The 12,923-nt window shown below is 42.3% G+C and overlaps 1 protein-coding gene across 3 annotated transcripts in view; it reads right to left on the reverse strand.

Annotated features, from left to right (window-relative positions):
* The window catches only part of ASTN2 (astrotactin 2), an 883,413-nt gene that overhangs the window by 475,721 nt on the left and 394,769 nt on the right, over positions 1–12,923 (reverse strand). For 2 of the 3 annotated variants that reach the window (XM_079113408.1, XM_079113406.1), the window contains 2 exons: positions 12,360–12,434; positions 11,462–11,599 (listed from right to left, as the gene is read on the reverse strand). In XM_079113408.1, the coding sequence (XP_078969534.1) occupies positions 11,462–11,599; positions 12,360–12,434 (213 nt within the window). The remainder of the gene's footprint in view (positions 1–11,461; positions 11,600–12,359; positions 12,435–12,923) is intronic. The other variant, XM_079113407.1, reaches the window with a different exon arrangement.

Below are 12,923 nucleotides of genomic sequence, written 5' to 3' on the forward strand. Positions count from 1 at the left end.
CCCTAGAAAAGCTTCCACCAAGGAAATCAATATAACCACTTCCTTTACAATAGGAATTCTCAAACTTTTAAACTTAAGGAACCCATCTTTTAAAACTTTTATTCCATTTACTTGCCCGAAAGCACTGGTGTTATTTGGAACTACTTTGAGATAATATGATCTGCTTCCATACAATACAATAAACCCTGTGAGACAGGAAATTTCAATAGAGCTATTTTGATGGTAGCAATAGTTCCGTATAAAGGGATCAGGTGATACTTGGAGATAGCCCAGAAGTATTTGTTGACAATATTTGATGGTAATATCAGAATATCTTCATGATCATACCAAAATAACCATGTGAAATTAGTGTCATCAAAATGTTCTACATCCCTTCCCTGAGTCACTTACTGTGCTTAGAACTGGGAATACAATGACCGTTACCTTTCAACCTGTGACCTCCAGGAACACACAGATGCCAGTAAGGATGGGGGTTACTCATCCACAATGAACTGCAGTGCAGTGCCCTGTTCTCTAATTCCTGAAGGAATATTCCAGCAATACAAACAAAACAACAAAGCAACAATGACTGGCAGATGGGAGGGGAGGGCACATTCCCTGAAGGCTGCTCAAAGGAAGCAATGCTGCTGCAAGGCTGTGATGGAGGATGAGCAGTGAGCCAGGTACATATGGGACTGTGAGGGCGTGAGTCCATTTCAGGCACAGGGACAGCACTGGCAAAGGCAGGGAGATAAGAACGCTGTGTGGCATTTTAAGCAAAGAACAAATGGGAACGTGGTGGGAGATGAAATGACAGAGGGGATGTGGCCAGGCTCTGGAGTGCTAATGTGTGCCAGCTGACATAGTTTGGACCTCAGTTCTGAGGCACCTGGCAGTGGGAGGCTGTCAGTGGTCTTGGGCAGGGAACAGGCATGAAGACTGTGTAGAGGTGGGACTGGGTATGTTCATGGGGTGGGGTGAGGGCGGGGAGCAGTAAGGCTATCGAAGAAGGCCTAGGCCAGGGAGTGTCAGTGAAGATGGAGAGGTGTGGACATTTGGAGGATAATTAGAAGGAAGGGTGGAAGGAAGGACTTGCCATCTGTGCTGGATGGCTTCCATGTGCTTCTTCAGGTCCTTGCTCAGATTGTCCTGCCCCTGCCTCAGGAGGCCACCTCAGTGGACTCTGTACTTGACTTCCATTGGGTTCACTTCTCCCGTTGAATGAAGTTGGTATTTGCACAATCACAGAGGGCTGGGGACTTGAACCTGGGTCTCCAGCATGAGAGTCAGGCACGCTATGTGAGGAGCTATACGGCCAGCACTCCGTTGAATGAAGTTGGAACAATTCATTCTCCTGGTGCCTCTCTGGCAGAGTCACCACGAGCCGTCTGTGTCCCTTAACTAAATGCCACAGCTCCATGGAATTTTCTCTCCTTGTTCTGGAATTTTCACCCTCACCTTGATCCAGTGACATGTGCCACAGGATAGTACATATCCCTTGCTATTTTTCTAGAACTTTTCCCAAACTCTGTGAATAGCTCCCTTTGTAGAGTCTTCTAGCTTCAACGTTATCACCGGTTTGCTGCTGGGATCCTCTTTGATAGCATTTTCCTTGTTGGGTGAGTAGAAAAGGAATCAAGCTTAATGGACAGGATCATCAAATCACCCACTGAAATATCCAGATCATCACTCTGACCAGATTGTAGTGTGTGTGTGTGTGTGTGTGTGTGTGTGTGTGTGTATTAGAGGCGGGGTTTGGTCTTTATCTGGCAGAGTAAGATACACTAAAGGAAACATACAGGTGGACCTATGTAGCCACAATGAATAGGTCTAAAAATCACAAAATGATCACTTAGCTTATCACATACCTGAAAGCAGAGCCTGTTGAGATGAGATCAAGAGAGGGTTTCTAGGGAACAGAGGAGGGGCTATGAGATACCCACAAGCAGAGGAGGATTCTACCAACTTCGGACCATCTGTGTGATGGCAGGGGATGAAAAAATACCTGAGGAGCCCCCTCCAGTCTGTGAGCTTATAATTGCTCACACATGCCTCAAAGGGGACACTCAGATGCAGGTCAAGGTCTCAGCAATGTGGGTAGTTTGTTTAGAGCCTAAATCAGAGTGCTCAGTTTCAATACAAACGACAGAGCTAGTGCCAGACGGTACCGAGGAAGCATTTTCACGGGAAGCCTCGACTCTGCTACAAGCCAGAAATTTATTTCAGGAACAATGTTGTCACTAAGATGAGATTTTTCAAATGTGCCCCCTGAGATAACGTGGCTGAATGAGGCTAGTGGATAGGACAGTTCCATTTCTAATTCATCCTCAACATCTCCATCGTATGATCAACCTTTCTTCTGCATCTTAGCAGCCAAAAATCTCTCTTCATTTGATAAGGGAATATAATCATCAAGTCATGGGATAAGAAATTGGGAGACTCTCTAAATACCATCAAGTTCAGAGGTGCCAAATACCTGAGCCTTCACAACACCCCTCCAGTACTGGAGGTAAGCATCATGAGTTGATCATGGCAGTTTCCCCACATGAATCTGTTTACAGTCTCAGAAATCTTCCCAACATAACATTGAAAACAGCCCCTATCTATTTATCTCAGTCGGCACATGAGATGTCTGACATCTGCCACCTCAGATTTAATCCAACCTGTAAGATAGACAAATAAACAGAAGCTCAGGGAGGATTTTGAAGACCTGGCTTGGAGTAGATGTTTTTTCAATTCTCCCCCTGGCTGTATCTGTATTTTATAACCCTGTCCCCTAATCACAGATGACTAAGCCAGGAGTGGGCTCCTAACATACACCAGGGCAATCAATAATAGTCCTTCCTGAGGATTTTTCAAATTGCAATTCAAAGAGGAGAAGGACTCTTCCTTGGTGAGAAGAGGCACATCATATGTGGAGATTCAGATTATCACAACCACCATCCTAGTAGGGCAGAGAGGACAGGAAGAGAGGTAAAAGCTGCCTCAGCATTAGAAGATGGCTGTAAGGATCAATTACGTGAATCTGTGTGGAAGGTCTCTGCCCAAAATATCACAGTTATCTCTGTCTTCTATGCCAGATCAGGTCTCAGACCCTGGTACCCTGACCTCTCATCCAGCATACTTGCCAAGATTCATACCTTCATATGTCTCCCTCTTTTTCATCTAAAGATCTTCACATCTGCCTCAGCATCAGAAGTATCATTTGAAAAGTGTTTAACTACTAATGCAGATATAACAAGTCATTTCTCAGTTTCACTGTATCTGCAAAGCCTTCTATAATTCAACATCAAATATTTATTATTACATTTATTAAAGTTTTAATAATTTAGCATCTCTTGCATGTAAGATAGAAGCTTAGCTAACTGGTTCCCCTTTATCCAACCTGGGTCACTTCAATATTTATATTCCAAAGTCTCCATTTGAGTTTCATTTAGCAGAGTCCGTGTCTTGAGCCCTCCACCTGAGCTGACAGTCGGTGCGTGGCACAGCCTCCCTAGTGGCAAAGACTAACAGAAATCTGGTGCTGAACAGTGTTTGAAGAGATTTACTGAGCCCGGGCAGAAACTCATCCTAATAGACTTCACTTTTATTATGATCGCTAAACTAAAATGGGGGAAATATATATGTCTCCAGGCTCACTGGCTGAATGACAGACAGCCAGAATGTAAGAGGGAGATCCAAGCTGTAGGGAACGTGGTGGCCTCTTTAGTCATGCTTATCAGAGGGGCCTCGTTCTCCTAAGAAAAGGGAGGGACATGGTAGTGCAGGGAACATTCTAATGCCCAAATTCCATGAATCCAACTGTGGGTGCTAGATTTCCCATTCACCTAGTCTCCCTCTTCCTCCATTGATATTTCATATTCCACTTGCGTAAAGAACACACCCACTCAGTAGACAAAATGGTCAACAGAGACTAAGATAGAAAGCCCAATGACCCCACCCTTCCACCTTATAGAGAATGCCCCTGCCACCATAGTAGTCAGGATTTACTGAGCACTCAGCCAAAGGCCTGGGTTCAAATTCTAATTTTGCCACTGATTAAACTGTTATGTTGTGCAAATATCTTAAGTTTTGGTGCCTCTTTTCCTCATTTGGAAATAACAGTAACTACATCACTGAGTTTAATGAGTCGGAATTCATACCTGTAAAGTCCCTAGACAGGGTCAGACACATATTAAGCACTCAGTAAATGCTACTCACTATTACTTATGAATATGGAACTAAAAGTTTGAATATGTTGTCCAGTTCTCAAAGACACCCAGAAATATAGCTATGATTACCACTGCCATTTATAAGTAAGAGACTGAGGGTCAGAAAGTCTAAGTAAAGTCAAAGTCCAATAGCAAGTGGTGGAGCTGGGATTTGAACACAGGTAGTTTGACACCAGAGCCTTCACTATTCTTTGCTCAACAGTCCAATCTCCTGTGTGTTCAGCAGGTAAGTGGATTTCCTGTTGCAATTCCCTTGTCCTTTGGGGAAAGGATATTTGTGTGAGTAAATGGTGAGGAAGGAGAAAACGGAAGGGGAAGCTTCTGGGCTTGAGATTCTACCTAGCAAGGGCTGAAGAAACCCACTCTGAATCAGCATCCTCAGTGGAAAGGGAAATATCCTAGGTTGCTTACCGTGTACAATCACACACAGCCATTAGCAAACCTGCTGAGGTTATAGGGAATGCAAAGACCAGTTGTTGAGTAGTTTTTCAGCTCCAATAGGAGGGAGGTATCATGAGTATCAAACAATATAAGAGCCATACCAAGGGGAGGGCTTTCCCCAAGACTCTCCTCCCTGAGTCCATCCAAAGTCATGTGTCCCCATATAATTCAGCAACAGTCTGAGATTCACTCCCACCTAACCCACACATCCTATTGTCCTTCCCCTTGCTTAATCCCCTATTGGTAGCTAATGTGGCCGAGAAAAACGGAGGCAGACACCCTGTGTCTATACAGCTTCTGTACCATGAACTGTTTCTTTATCAGCTGGTCACACTGCATCACATGGTTACTGCCTAATTTGTATCGCAATTCCTACTACCTCTCAAACTTCCCAGCATTCTTTTAACACCAGTTCCATGAAAGGTGCTGTGCCAGTCACTCTCTGTATGTTGTGTGGTCCCAGCGAGTACCATGTGAAGGAAACACACTGACCTCCACCTTCCAGGTTCTCACTTGAAGGTCTAGAGAAGAGAACTGACTTGGTCCAGCTGCTCAAGTAGCAAATTATGGAGCCAGGATTCACATCCTGGCCTCAATGACTCCGAAGTCTGTATCTTTCCTATTCTTCCTTCCCTTTCTGGTCTTTGTTTCTAGCACCTAGCACAATGTTCCAACACAAAGGCAAGTACCTGGCATGCGTCTATTGGGGATTTCACCTTAAGATGAATGTTTCTGGAATGCATTGTTTCTGATGGGGATTCTGTCTGGGCCCAAGGCAGACTTCAGTATCTGGAGTCCTCATCTGCAGGGGACCTCTAGCACTGAACAAAATGTTCTCAAATGCCTTTTATATGGTTCACAGTTAAGAAAAATGAACAAAAACACCAGGCATGTTGTGGCTCCTGTCCTTTCCCTGCAGCCTCTGCCATGTATCCTGCACTGCTACTCCTCAGTCAGATTGGACTGGAAGCTCCCTCACTGGGCATGCCACTTCAAGACCCTGTACCTTGCTCATGGAGAGGACATCTGTGAGTGTTTTTCTTGTCAACACTCACGCGCTACCTGTTATGATTTTTCCCTAGGGATTATCCTGTCTATAATCTCAATCCACATAGTCAAGTTCTCCCTCACTTGTTGGTTTCAAGGATGAGTAATGACCCAGGTCTGGCTAACCAACGCCCTCAGTCCCTTTAGGCATTGGTTTGGGATATGGGCCAATGTCCCAAATTAGACCAAGTGGAAGCATCACACCCTGGCTGTGGTCTCAAGTGTCAGGCTCTCAAAATTCACACCCTGGTGCTGCCACTTTCTGGCTTTGTGACCTTGAGCAAGTTACACGACCTCTCTGGGCCTCACATATTCAGTGGAGCTAATAATGGGTGAATATTACATGATCTGTCTGGAACAGTGCCACAGAAGGATGAACTGCTATTGCTACTACACAGTGCCGGGATCTTCGCTTAACTGATTGGGCAAGAACTCATCTTTTCCCTGGCAGTGCTAAACTCAGGTTGTAAGCCTGGAATAGAAGCTGAAAGTGTTCCTGAAAAGTTAATCAACCCAAAGAAAAACAGAGAGATGAGGGCTGAAAACAGACAGGGATTTTGAGTCCCAGAAACATTTGGGAGCACATATATCCTGCTATGTCAAAAGCTATTGCCACCCTGGAGTTTTGAACTTATATCTTTTGTTTTCTGTTCAAGTCAGGGGATTTATTTCTTGTCTTGTTACCTTGTTCATTTGTACACAAACTTTAGTGGATATTAGAATCAACTGGGACCTTGTTAAATCAGTTTGTTGGGCTAACCTCTTTGAAATACTGGATTCAGCAGGTGGATTAGTCTCTTGTGGTTGCTGTAACAAATCACCACATGCTGGAGTGGCCCTAAAACAACTGTAAGCCCCAAATCAGTATCACTGGGCCAAAATAAAGCCCATACTCTCTGTGGAGGCCCTGGGGATTATCTGGGTCTTCCTCTGCCAGCTTCTGGTGGTGGTTAGCTTCTTTGGTTGTGGTACATGGTCCCAACCTCTCACTCCTTCTTAACTTGACTTCTCTGTGTGTCAAATCTCTCTCTTCTGCTCTCTTAAAAGGGCACTTGGTATGATATTTTGGGCCCAACCAGACAACTCAGGATAATCAACCTATCTTAAGATTCTTTTTTGTTGTTCTTTTTCTTTTTAAAAAAATCTATTTGTTCTTTTTAGTTATGCTTATGATTTTTAATCATATTTGCAAAGAGCTTTATTCCAAATAAGGTAACATTTACAAGTTCTAGGATTTATAAGCTGATGCCTTTGGGATCATTATCCATCTACCATAGAGGGAGTCTGAATTTGCATTTCTAACATGTTTTTATATAATGCTGATGCAGCTGGTCCTGGGATCACACTTTGAGAACCAATGACCTCCTGACTTTCTGCATGCTTTGAAATTTGGCTCGAAGCTTCTCTTCTCTGTGAGAACTTCCTTTTAACCTCTAGGTGAGTCTGACCACCTACACCTTCATGCCTTCTCTCTGCCTTGAAATTTCCCTCTATCCTCTTCAACTATCACAAGGTTCATCTTTTATTTGTGATTTTGTCTCATTTAATAAAAATAAGATCCTTGTCTTGTTTTTCTTCTGAATCTCCAGTACTTAGCCTGCCATATAATAGGTGTTCGGTAAATTCTCAATGCTTGGACTTGAAAGGCCAAAAGAACAAGGAGACATTCTTAAATCTATTTAGGACCAATTCAACATGAAAACTATCACCAAGTGAGCAATGCTGGCTTGCATCTGATATTCCATTATTCTTGTAACATTGTTCCGGAATTAACAGCATTTCACCATTTCATTTTCATTGATTTGAGATCATAGGAAAATCACTGAGAAGCTCCAAAAGCTGGGCTTTGTGGGTGATTATTATTCTAACTATAATAGTTATTCTCACATTTCTCTTACAAGGAGAACCAGCTCCAGATGAAATCGTGAAGAAGGCACGGTGTGGAGTCCTAAGCGTTGTTTTGCCATGCTGCTCTCTCCACAAGTGACTATTATCTCATCTCTCAAGCCAGTCTCTTGTTGCATGCTCCTTGCTAAGCCTCGAGACTCTGGGAGGCAGGGGAGGGCCTTATTCATCTCTGTGCTCCTGGCACAGTGCCTGGCACACAAGAGGGGCTCAGATAGAACTTTTCAGAATTGAAAGGAATCTGTATGAAATGTAGCTCGAGTTTGCACCTCCATTGCTGCAGCAGTTATCATTAGTGTCTCCAATGCAAAAAATCTCATTCGCAGCAGCTTCCTGCTGAGACAGGCTGGAGCATAGGAGCCATCAGCGAACAGTTCTCTTCTTTGGCCCTTCGACCCCTCAGACTTGAAAATCTTCCCCTCCTACCTTAGACTCTACATAGCCAAATCTCATGTGCAGTTCATGATTAATTTCCAATGTTCTTTCTCCTGGGAATAATCGCCTAAATTCTTTGCCCAGGAACTTGTTCTTTCTTTTCCAACTTCTCAAAGTACTCTATGTCTACCCTGTATGTGACTCTTCATTCATTCCATAAATATATTCATGTACTTAAAGCCACAGACCTGGCATACTGTAGTAGTGTGTGTGTGTATGTGTATGGGGGTGCACAGGGATCAGTGCAAGCCCTCAATACTAAGATGCTGTTGATTCAAAATGCATCATTGACTGAATACAGTCTTTCATCAAAAGAAAAAGAGTGAAACAGAGAAAGAGAACACAAAATTCACTATATGTGCCACGTAGACCATAACAAACGTAATAACTAATGCCTCTCCAGTTAGCCATGTTCCAAATTCAGGACTTAACCTGTATTATGTCATTTGACCTTCACTTTTCTCTTATATGATTTAAAAAATCTTTTCTCACCATCAACCTTAAGAGTAAACACAACCATAGAAAAGCTCATGCATTCATGTAAGTGGTGGATTGAGGATTTGAACACAAAGAGGTTCAGCTGGGTTCCATATCTTATGACATTAAGCAATAAACTTAATGCTTAATAAAGATACAACATAGGGGAAAATGTGCAACTTGATAAAGTGTTAGTATAATTGTTCATGTAACCATCACTGAGATCAAGAGGTCAGCTGTCATCAGCATCATACAAATCCCCTCAGCTCCCAAAGGCATCCCATTCTTCCTTTCTTCTAAACCAAAGATCAGTTTTTATTAATTATTAAGACTTAAAAGAATATGCATATATATTCTTTTGTGACTAGAGTCCATCATTCAGTATTGCATTTGTGAGATTCATACATGATACACTGCATGGTAGTTGTTTTCCCTCATTTTCCTCATTAATGGTATTCCATCATAGGATTATCTCCTAATTTATTCATCTATGTTTTTGTTGATGGATATTTGGTTTTTTTTCCAGCTCCCTGGCAATCAATGTGTGCTACTATTAATATTCTTTTTAGTATTACTTGTGGTACATATACACACATTTCTGTTAGGCATATTCTTACGGGTAGAATTGAGGGGTAATAGGGTATGTGCATACTCTACATTAGACACCGCAGTAGATACTGCTCAACAGGTTTACATGGTGGCCATGCTAACTTATATTCCTACGGTGAGGATAGGAAAGTTCCAGTTGCTCCATATGCACACCAACATTTGCCATTATTAGTTGTTTTCAGTTTAGCCACTGTGGAGGGTTGCAGCCTATACATTTGACTGTTTTGCTTCTGGCAGAGTAAGGTCTCCATCTTTCTCAAGACTGTCACAGATGTAAAATAAAATCATCGACTTTGATTTTTCCTCTCCAACCCTACGTAAAGCTTACCTGTCTCCCCTGGCCTCTGCTTCTCATGGTCTTTCCTCTAATCTCTCCTGCATTCCCACAGCAGCATTATTGGCTATCTATAATTATGATCTATTATTTATTAATTTCTAACCTATCTCCTGACTGGAACTTATTAATTCCTTGAACGCCCATGATATGCTCGCCTGGGCAATGCCATGTCAAACAAGGTTTATTAGTGCAGCTTGGAAAACTCAATTTAGCACAGCTCCTTTCAAATGGTGATGCTTGCAATGTTTTTTCCTCGCAGAGCAGAAGTCTAAGCATGGCTTTGTCGCCTACTAGAGAAAGCATCACTTGGGCCTCTGGTTTATTTATTTATTTTTGATCTTCAAAATGAACATAATAGCCTCAACCCATGTAGCTGAGGCAAGCATGGGATGAGATAGTGTTTGTAACATATTTGGCACAGAGGATATGATGGATGGATGTCAGTGCTTGTTATTATACTCTGCGAAGCAAGGTACTTTTATTATCTTTATCCCATAAAGGAGAGGAAGCTTAGAGAGTTGAACTTGACTGAGATCATGTTTCTCACACACGGGAGAGATAGCAATCTCACCCAGCCATTTGCATCTCCAGAGCAAGTGACTCATAACCAGTCTGACATCTGCCTTCTATCTTCACTGAAATAGTGTGTGCAATGTCAACATCACAGAACCCTACCGACAGCTAGCAGAGACCTTCTTTCAGGTCTCTGAAATCTTTACTAGACAAGGTCATTAGGTCTCTTGGAGAAAGGTCTTTCAACCACATGGATGTTCCTTGCTGCAACTTCAAAATATATGATACAGAGAGACTTTAGCACAGGTTTCCCTCAAGTCTCATCAATTTCAATTGTATAAAACATGGAAATAATAATAATCTTCCATGAATCAATTCGTGTGTGCTGGTGTGTATGTGTAAAACCATCTTAGTTCCTTAATTATTAGTAATTACTATTTCATTTTCTAAATAAATGATTTCCTTTCATTAATCTATTACTTTCCAAACAACCACTTTTGGGAAATGGTAAGAGACCGAAAAAGGTGACCTTGTGAAAGGTGACAGGTAAGAATAAACATATGGAAAAGTCGGAGAGCTGGGTCCTATCACAATGCCATGGACATATTGATAATGTCTTGATTCAGAATGATCCAAAGACAGCATGAAGCGGTGGCACTCCAGGAGGTCATGTTGACTTTTATAAGCCAGTAAGCTATGTGAAAAGCAGATTTAGAAGAAAAACTAGAATTCATTTTTGGTGACATCAAAAGTTCTGTAAGGCTTTCTTCAACCAAATTGGAAGAAGAAGAAAAAAATCTCTACTAGAAAGCTCCAGAATGGTACTAGGATCCATTGAATTAATTACATCAATAAGCATTTAGTAGTTGTCCAATTTGTACTAGGAACCAGAGATTAAAAGCTAAATAAGTTGTTTTCCTCGACCTTGAGAAGTGCATCACATAATGGGACAGAATGATGTCCAAACAACTAATTAGAACACAGTAGAGTAAGTCTATAATGAAGTTTCCGACAAGGTGCAGGACATATAAGGAGAGATGCAGCCATCATCCTTTCAGTACTAAAGAACAAAGAACTTTGGTCTCTGGACCCTTCGATCTCATGGATTAGCCCAAAGTCCATCCTCAGTACCAGAACCACAGCAGAAAGCATCCCATTCTCCAAACTCAGGCCTTCATGATTCTCTAATATACTGTCAAATATTGACTTTTTACACAATAAGTTCATTAATAATCCCACAGTGAGTGAGATAATATGTTACCCTCTCTTATATTTTATAAAATCCCCAAATAAGAGTAATGATGTTATAATATGCGGCACTGAGCCCCAGCAAGGGAGTTTTGGAGCGTGGGGTAGTTGACTGTGTTCTTCATATCCACTATCAACTGACTCCATCAGCAGTCAGAGGTCCCTCCCGCACAGGATTTCCTGTGATCCTGAAACTGAGGAACATACAGGGCTCCAAGAAGTCCTTGGTACAGAGTCCTGGAGATGATATCCCTACCTGACATCTGCAGGGTCTTCTGTGACGAGCACATCTGTCTTGCAACTGGCCAGGGGATTGATGGACAGCTCCACAGGTGGAACCACAAAGCTTTTGCTCACAGGAAGCCAGAGGCCTTGGCCCAAGCTGAAAGTAGACCTGTAATGTAAGAGTTTCCATTGGGGAACTCCCTGGGAAGCAGAGAGCAAAAAGAAAAAAGGGGCCCTCTTCCCATCCCTTCTGGGGCATTTTCTCCCTCTCCATCCCATTAAGTCCCCTATATTCCCCAAGGCACAAGCTTGGCCAGGTTGGCCCAAACACAAATGGTCAATTCTTAAATCAGTTTATCAGTGTGCTCATGCATTGCTTTGCATTTCTACTTTTCTTTTCCTGGGTTAACAGTCAACTCTGAAGACAGGGACTATTTCAGCTCTGATTTCCCCTTAGTCTCTATACCCAGTAGGAGTTCCACAAATGATTGCCAAGTCAGCAGGAGCAGACTAGCATATAGGCCAAAAGCATGGACTCAGAATCAACTCAAACCAGTGTCTGATTTCCAGTATTGTCACTTAATTTGCTCTATGTCTTTATCTACTTAAGTATTGAAGTTTTATATGAGATTTTGTGGAGGTGCTAGGTAGAGGTTCTATGGCTATTTTTTAAACTATCAGAATAGATAATTAGTTATATCTCCTCCAGTTCAGGTACCCAAATCTATAAATCTAGGTGGCAGACAAATGGGAATTAGATTCCTATAGCAACCTGGGCTGTGAAGGTACATTAGTGCCAGCAAGAGTTCTTAGTCAGTGCAGCTCAGAGGTGCACAGGATCGATAGTCTAAGGATGCACGACCATACTTCCTAAGAGACATTTCTCTATTCCCTACCATTATAATACCCCAACAAGACTGTCAACTCACCTGAGAATCTTTTCAGGGGCTTGCTCCCCTGTCACCAGATCATAGCCCCTCTCAAGTGTCGTGTATGGCCAAGGTCTGTGGAAACCAAGAGAAAGAAAAAGGGAGCAGAGATGACATTAGTCAGAAGTAAGCAGAATTCCTATTTGGACAACAGCTCAAATTCCAGAGGCAATTATTGGACAAATCTTCTATGTTACAAAGGAGTATCTCCATTTGACCAAAGGACTTAGCACTTATGTAAAATTCAGTTGCCCATATTTGAGTACATGTGAGGAAACCTGATTCCTCCTCAGACCATGTAAGGAAGCATTCATTGATCACTTCTTGTTTGGGTGGGTGATTTGAATGTCAGCCTTTGTGCTCTAGAAGATTCATCAATCATGTACCTTTAATTCTATAATGTGATTCAGTGGAAAATAGAATTTGCTTCCCACTGGGGTCTACAGGAGCACATCTGTTGCAGAGAAAGAATCCTACCTGCAGAGAGTTTTTGGGCATCCAGTAATATAACAGAGGAGGTAGGGACAGGTCTACTACTGCCTCATTCCCAACGTCCTGTGCCAC

Source organism: Sciurus vulgaris (genome assembly GCF_902686455.1).
Source record: "Sciurus vulgaris genome assembly, chromosome: 15".
Classification (NCBI taxonomy): Eukaryota; Metazoa; Chordata; class Mammalia; order Rodentia; family Sciuridae; genus Sciurus; species Sciurus vulgaris.